At 55.3% G+C, this 8,027-nt stretch overlaps 1 protein-coding gene across 2 annotated transcripts; it reads left to right on the top strand.

The window, feature by feature from the left end:
- Nucleotides 1–2,145: 2,145 nt before the first annotated feature.
- LOC141987613 (interferon-induced protein with tetratricopeptide repeats 5-like) lies at nt 2,146–5,480 on the top strand. Of its 2 annotated transcripts, XM_074953115.1 has the most exons (3): nt 2,146–2,159; nt 3,384–4,791; nt 4,926–5,480. In XM_074953115.1, the coding sequence occupies exons 1-2, from the start codon at nt 2,155–2,157 to the stop codon at nt 4,789–4,791; spliced, it is 1,413 nt and encodes a 470-aa protein (XP_074809216.1). In that variant the 5' UTR covers nt 2,146–2,154; the 3' UTR covers nt 4,926–5,480. The 2 variants fall into 2 exon arrangements, with proteins under 2 accessions (XP_074809216.1, XP_074809206.1); XM_074953105.1 differs by having other exon boundaries at nt 3,384–5,480.
- The last annotated feature ends 2,547 nt before the right edge of the window (nt 5,481–8,027 follow it).

The following is an 8,027-nucleotide window of genomic DNA, read 5'->3' as shown; positions in this document are numbered from 1 at the left end:
CCAAACATGTGACAGGTGTGAGTCACAGTACTTAATGCACAGCTGGAAAGCGCTCAGACACTGCAATGAGGAGCAGAGAGTAAGAACCCATGTAGGACTGAACAGAAGACACCCCCACACTGTCCCCACAGCGCAGTGAACCAGGCAGGGGCCCACGGAGATAGAACGCGATCGTGTCATTGAAGAGCGCACCAGCATGCGGCACTACAAAGGGAAGAGATGAGGCTGCACAGGGAACCTGGGTAACGATGCAGCCTCTGGCGGGACACAGCTGAGAGTATCAGTTCAGGACAAATTGCTTAGAGCAGGGCAGTTACAGCCCACGGTTGGGTTTCCTTTACTATTAAGGCACACCAAACCAGCCAAACAGATCACTTCGGTCTCACCCCACTGGCTAACCATAAGTCACACAAGCAATTCCCTTAGACACTCCACTTCCCCAGTATCACCACCAGGACCAAGCCCCACACCCAGGTCAATATACAAGTCAGATCTTACCCACAAATCACACTGTTGCCAATCCTTTAGAATCTAAAAGTTTACTCATTGAAAGAAAGAAAGAAATATAGATGAGAGCTAAAATTGGTTAAATGGAATCAATGATATACAGTGATGGCAAAGTTCTTGGTTCAGGCATGTCACAGTGATGGAATAAATGGCAGGTTCAAATCAAGTCTCTGGAGAACGTCCCCAGCTGGGATGGGTCATTCAGTCCTTTGTTCAGAGCTTCAGTGTCGCAAAGTCTCTCCAAAGGTAAGAAACAGGATTGAAGATAAAATGGAGGGATTTCCAGGGCCTTTTATATCCTCTGCCGTGTGGAAGGACACCCCTTTGTTCTTACTGTGGAAAATCACAGCAGCAAGATGGCGTTTGGAGTCACATGGGCAAGCCACATGTCCCTGCATGACTCAATTCTTTTACAGGGAGAGCAGCCATTGCTCACATGCTACCTTGAACATTCCCAGGAAGACTTCTCATGTGAATTGGAGTCTCCCAAGGTCCACTGTCCGTTAAGTGTTTCTTGACTGGGCACTTACCGAGAATAGTCCCTTCTCAAGAAGCTGACCAAATGCTTCCCTGAGGCTACTTTGAATCAAGCACATTGAGATACAAGTACATAGCCAATGTTCATCACTTCAGCCACAACAACGATGCGCCCAGACAGACAGCATAATCCTACCCAGCCAATCCTAACCTCTCCATAGACACCTCACACGACAACCTCTGTACCATATTTGCTGCAAATATATAACAGTGGTTGCAACAATGATCTATACGGTCACAACCTGACTATTATTTCCTCACTTTAGAGGGTTTAATTTCTATGTGGGGGAGGCATTTTCAAAAGTGCCGAAGTGACTGAGGAGCATGGCTCACGCTGGCAGCCAATGGGGCCTGGGTGTCTAAACCGCGGGGGTGGCCTTTGGAAAATCGCACCCTGCGCGGATAAAGCTGGGGGAGGGTTCGGGGAGAGGAGGAGACCTGGGGGAGCAGGTACAAAGCTCTCACCTTTGGCTAATTGCCCTGCCTCCGTCATCGCCCTCTGCTCCTCGCTGCTCTGTGCCCAGGCAGGGCCCTGGAAGTGCATGAGGGCGATACGAACACCCCTCGGTGGTGGGGAAGGGCTGGCCGGGGCCGGGACACGGGCAACCGGTTCGGGGCAGGGGGCTGTGGAGCTGGTTGGGGGCGTAGCGGGGAGCGCGCCGCGGCGTGGTGATGGTGAGTGACCCCGTCTGTGTGCTGGGAAGCCCAGGCCAGGATTGTACGTGTGCAAGCGCGTGTGTGCGCGCACACACACACACACACACACACACCCCATAACTAGCCCCATGTCACCCATGGAGCTGCAGGTGGCGACTCGGGCTGAGCGGACGCTGAAGATGACAAGGGGAAGTGAAAGTTAAGTTTCAGTTTCCTTTTCTCCTGCTCACTCTCGCTTCCTGGGGAAAGGCAGCTCCCCAGCCAAACCAGCGAGATCCCCAGCGAGCAACCCGCCCTGCGTATGAAGGGCAGCATCGCCCGGGCGGCCACAGTCCGTCCTGCCCGGGCAGAACTCGGGTCTCTCCCAGAACCGGGCACTTCCACACCGTGGGAAGAAACCCGGGGCAGTGAAAGGAGCCGTCACCTCCCCTGCCTGGGAGTCAGCGGATCGCAATGAGGTAGGAGCATTGGGGTCGCTGGGCGGGGGGGACATTTCCAGCGAGGGCTAAAGTCAGACAGCTTGCCACCCCCCTCTGCGCATTTCTGGGCTGTAAATCTCCGGCTTTTAAATCTCTGGGGCGCGGTCACTCTGGGGTGATTCTGCGTCCTGTTGACTCTCCAGGCTGGTGCCTCTCAGGGCTAGTGCAGGTCACTGTTGACACCTCCCCTGCGAGCTCCCCTCGCTGTACCTTCACGGAGAACTCCCCCTCTGGCCAGCTGTCACTCCGGCTTCGCTCCGCATCAACGGAGGAGCCGGTAAGAGAGTGCCCCCCCCAGCCCTGTGCCCCCTCTCCGTTGTGTTTCAGAGGAGCAGCCCTGTTAGTCTGTATTCTCAAAGAGAAAAGGAGGACTTGTGGCACCTTAGAGATGAACCAATTTGTTTGAGCATAAGCTTTCCTGAGCTACAGCTCACTTCATCGGATGCATTCTCTAGCCCACGAAAGCTTATGCTCAAATAAATTGGTTCGTCTCTAAGGTGCCACAAGTCCTCCTTCTCTCTGTTGTAGTTTCTAACATCCACGTGGCTGTTACCAGACTATTCACTGGCCTTGTAACTCCTGCTCCCCTCCGCGCCCCTCTGCAAAACCTGGCTGCGGGTGCGTGTGGGGCGGGGGGGAGAGATTAACTCTGATCCCTGGGGAGCTGGAGCCAAGGGGCAGCTGGGGGGCGGGACGGGACCAGCCCAGGAGATGCAGAGAGAAAAGGCAGCAGCAGCAGGAGCCCGGAGCTACAGCGCGGGGGAGGCTGCTGGGAGGGGAACCAGCTGCACGTAGCCCCACTGCCCCCCCAGCACCACCCTGAGCGCAGGGCACCGGCACCAGACCAGAGCGCAGGGACAGCTGGGGGGTGGGGGGGGCTGTGTCTCTAGCAAGGCGGGGGGGGTGGTCCTGTGAGTCTAACAAGGCGGGGGGGGGGAAGGTTGTTCTATTGTTCAGTGTGGTGCTTGTTCCAGGGTGACCATATTTCAGGTTCCCAAAAAGAGGACACTGCCGAGTGGGGAGGGGGAGGGAATGTGGGGGTGGGGGTACAATTGGTGGGTGCTGAAGGGGATACCTGCAGCAGGGGTACTCACTGGAGGTGGGGGGCAGTGTCGCTCCCTGTCATGGTGGTGGGGATGATTGCAGCATGTAGTGGAAATTCATTCAGCCCAGATGGAGTCTCATTTTCCCCTCTCTTTGCAGCACCCTGCGTCTGAAGGAGAAGCTGCAGGCCCTCCAGTGCCACTTCACCTGGAACTTTGAAATCAGAGACCAGGTAGATGCAGTTCACCTCCTCCAAACTCTGGCTCTCAGGATTGCCCACACTCACTACCAGAACCAGCCCACGCTCCTTGCCATGCAGGCTTATCTCTGCCACCTGCAAGGGCAATATGAAGACGCTCTGCAAAGCCTTAGAGAAGCCGAAGAGATTCTGCAAAGAGATCACCCAGATAACTTCCCCCGGCAGGTCCTGGTCATTTATGGAAACTACGCCTGGATCTATTATCACTTGGCCCACTATGATTTGGTTGAGCTTTACCTGGACAAGGTTAGAGAGATCTGCCGCTCCCTGAAGAGCCGCTCTCCACATGCAGCTCAGATCCCTGAGATACATGCACAGAAAGGCTGGTCTCTCCTGGCAGCAGGCTTCCGCAATGGCACTGAAGCCACAAAGTGTTTCCAAATTGCATTAAGAGAAGACGAAGCAAATGGGGAATTTCTTGCTGGGTTGGCAATTGCGGTCTTTGCATCGTGGACTCACTCACACAAGCCTGTACTTCGGGAAGCAGCCAAAAAGAAGTTGGTTGCCATTCTCCATGAACAGCAGCAAAACTATGAAGCTAAGGTGTATTTAGCCAAGATCCTTAAGAAGTGTGATAGACAGCAAGCCAAAGCCCTCTTAGAAGATGTTGTTCAGAATAGCCTGGACCCTGAGGTCCTGAGACATGCAGCCAAGTTCTTTCAACCAGAATTCATAGAAAAAGCAATCTCTGTTCTAGAGCAAGCAATCTCTCTGAACCCCAATTATCATCTCCTTCACTATGACCTTGGCGTCTGCTACAAGAAACAACTGGAGCAGGCCAAGTCAGGCAGAAGAGAAGAAATATTGGCAGCAGCTATTGAGGCCTTCAAAAAGGCTGTGCAGAAAGATCCAGCCTCTGTGTTTTCAAGGCTGGCTTTAGCTGAAATGTATGGAGAAAACACACCTCACTACCAAGAAGAGATTTATCTCAATCTCCTGAGTGAAATGCCCAGCCTCAGCAAGAAGTGTCAGCAGGCAGTCTACCTTCACTGGGGGGATTTCCTCTTCTACAAGCAGAAGTCAGTGTGGGAGGCAGCTAAGATGTACAAAGCAGGTTTTGCCATTCCAGACAACTACCTGGAGAGGCAACAACTGAAAAGCAGGTTGGAAGAGGTGTCAGGAGAATTCCAGCAGAGCTTCCAAACCACAGAGGCTGAGGCCATACATTACTTCATTCAAGAGAATGAAAGTCCGTGGTACATGGGGAGATCCACTGGTGGCAACAACAGAGCAGGAGACTGGAGAAGGAGAGAAAATGCGGGATCCTTTCCCTTCCCTTCCGTGGACACACCACGACCTCTTTCTTAAGTGAGTCACTTTCCCCACCTGTGTAACAGTGATATTCGTGATGCAAATGATTCTGGGTTCCCTGAATTGTTCAGACCACAGCACATCTTGCTGCTGTTTCTTATCATTATTATTAGCTACCTTTCTTCTGATAGCACCTAGAAGCCCAGACATGGACCAGGACCCCATTGCGTCTGGCCCCAAAGAGTCTACCGTCTGCAACGAGAGACAACAGGAGGGAACCGGCAGACAGACGGAGGAGCACAAAGAGACAATACTGGTCAGCAAAATGACAGTGGTCTCAGCCCACCAGCCGTTGTCAAGTGTTTTGTAAGTATCACCGCAGAGGACAGTTTAGCTTCTGACACTGAGCAGCTGTTTCTACTCAGAGGGGACAGTGCGACCATCCTTGTCTCTAAGCAAACCTACCTTCCAGCTCTGCTGCCTTCTAACGTCCACGCAGCAAATAAGAATGGAGTTTCTTCTAACAGCGTTGAGTTTTTGTATTTGCATGGCTGAGTGCCTGTAGTGTGTCTATATCATGAGTCCCATCTTTGCTTTCAGCACCTCTCACTGACAATGACTCACATTGACATGGCACCTTCATCCCCAGCTTGTCACTGATCTGCTATGGTTTTATTTCATTTACAATAAAAGTAACTGAGAAAACAGAAATCAGTCAATTACACCATCTTGGAACATTCCTTTCCGTGCCCTTAGATTGCATCAGGGTGAGCAGGACACACAGGACCCCACGGGCGCTTCGAACTCACAGTAAACCACCGTGACAGTCACTAATAGAGCTGGAGCCAAGGCTGGAGTTTCAGAAGCTCGCTTGGTGGAAATGAGTGTCCAGATTTACCAAAGAGCTCAGCACACAGCAGCTCCCATTGTTCTCAGCTGGGGTCCAAGACCCCTGCAGTATTCTCAGGGGGGTGGGGGGTGGGCGGTGGAATCCTCTATTGTTCTCAATGGGGTAGGGTGAGGAAGATTCTCCATGGTTTTCAGTAGACACTGCTAGCCCTTTGGAAAAGCAGCCATAGACGCTTAGACAGCTAAGGGGGTACCTTTGAGGTCTGCTGGGCACTCAAGGGATTACCATAAAGGACCCTAAACTCTCAGGTGGGTGAGGTGGACAAAGGGGTGGGGCAGGGGTAAAGGCTCCTTACCTGGCACGTTCAAAAGCCCTCCCAGGGGTCCTGTGTGCTCCAACCCCTCAGGCACAGCGACCCCATCAGGTGCAGGTGAACACGCTCACCCCAGCGCTGCCAGCTGGCCAGGCGCGTCCAAACACCACGGGCCCCTTTGCGCTGCGATGAAGGGATAAGCAGACAGCCAGGGCAGGCTGGGTGTGAGTGAGTGAGAGGGGGGTTGGAACTGGCAGGTTTGCCCTGTCGGGGGATGCTGGAGGGGACGGGGCGTAGATCCACGGGGAGCTTGGGGAAGGGGCAAAACACAGGAAAGCTCTTATCTGGTTGGGGGCTGCTTTGCACGCAGAGCAGGTGCCCTGCTTCCAGCCGCAATCCCTTTCCACAGCAAACCTGGGCAGTCAGCAGGTACCTGCCCCAGGGCTGTCCGGGGTTGGGGGCCCCTCCCAGCAGCTGTTTGTGGATGGATGTATCACCACTCAGAGCTGGAAAGGAGCCACGTAGACCCAGCTACGGGGGTTCAGGCAGTTTTATGGGGACCAGAGCGACCATTCTGTGGGCACAGTGGAGAGCTGAGATGGCGTGACAGGGTTGGTGCTACTCACCCCTGGGCAGCACCGTCTTCTGGCTCATCTGGGGAATTAGCTCGGATGCCCCTTCCCGTGCTTACTCAGCCCGTCGAGCCCCTTGGTCACGCCCTGGCCTCTCACGCGCTGGGAGCAGCCGCGCTTCCCTCTCCCTGAGCCCCCCCGATCACCTCATGTTAACGTTCTGCCCCGGCCGGGTGTCATCGCAGGCTGCTCCAGACGGCCCCCACCGCCCCCAGGGGCTCTCCCTCATGTGTCACCCCAGCACTGACTGGTGGGGGAACCCGGCCCGCCCTCTGTCCCGGATGCCAGTCCAAGGACCTCAACCCAGCAGCTGTGGGGTATTCCTCTCCCAGCCCTTCCTGCTCCTCCCCTGTGTAAACACCCCCAAACCCAGGGTGCTCCGGCTCCAGCGCCCCCCCTCCCCACCCCACCCCACCCCCGGGCTGCTCGGGCTCCAGCGCCTGCCCCCGCTCCAGCATCCTCTCCACCACCACCCCCGCTCCAGCTCCCCAGCTCCAGCCCCCTGGCTGCTGCAGCTCTGCCTCCTGCCCAGCTCTGGCGGCTGCTCTCCCCTTAGCTCAGCCCTGCCCTGGCTCAGGGAGCTCCAGCGCACACGGAGGACAGGCCCCCAGGCTCCTGACTCCCTCATTGGCCTGCCCTCCCTGTCAATCAGCCTGACCTAGAGTATTGACCCCTGCCCATTGGCCCCAGGGACTGCCAGTCTCAGGATTCTAATTTCTCCGTGGCCCTTCCCCGCTATTGGCAGAGGGCAGCCAAACAACCCCACTCAGTGTCAGTGCGGGGCCAGCAGCCCCCTTACACCGGGACGGCTTCCTGCTCTCCCCCAGCTGACACACAAGCTGATCCCCTCCATCTCTCTCCCATCCCATCCCTATCCTTTCACCTGCACCACCAGCCTCTTTCCTGTCCCCCGCCCCGCCTCCTACCCCCCCATTCCCTACAAACCTTAAATCTGCCTCCTGCCCCCGAGAGCTTCTCCACCCTCCCTTTACAGGGCTCTGCTGTTCCTGAGACGTAACCATGTCCTGGCTAGCCCCCAACGCAACCCTCATGGAGCGCCAGACATTTTGCCTCTCAGTGTTAGGATGACCACCCGTTCTTTATTTTATAGGACTGTCCCTTATTTCATTGATTCGGCCCTTATGATGACCATCCATAACTTAATTCTCCTGCGGTTTTTTTCCCCCTTTCTTCCATCCAACAAAGGTGGTCACTCTGCTGCACCGGGCTTGGGTCTCACTGAACACAGTCGGAGATGGCTGCCCTCTTCATTACAGGCAACTTCCCTGCCACGTGCAGACAGCCTGTAGGGAAATGGCAGCCATCTTGCTGCCTTCAGCCCCATTGAGAGTAATGGGAGATAGCAGCCAAAATGGCTGCGGAAAACTTCACCCATTGGCAGTGTGGCTGGTGAGGGCAGGGCCTAGAGGGCAATGCGGCCCTGAGCGACCCTCTGTGTCAGGGATGGAGGCTGTGCCAGTCACAGGGGTGGCTCTGC

The sequence above is a fragment of the Natator depressus genome, chromosome 1 (genome assembly GCF_965152275.1).
Source record: "Natator depressus isolate rNatDep1 chromosome 1, rNatDep2.hap1, whole genome shotgun sequence".
NCBI lineage: Eukaryota > Metazoa > Chordata > Testudines > Cheloniidae > Natator > Natator depressus.
The sequence above is the reverse complement of the archived record's forward strand: the minus strand, read 5'-3'. Positions and strand labels throughout refer to the sequence as shown.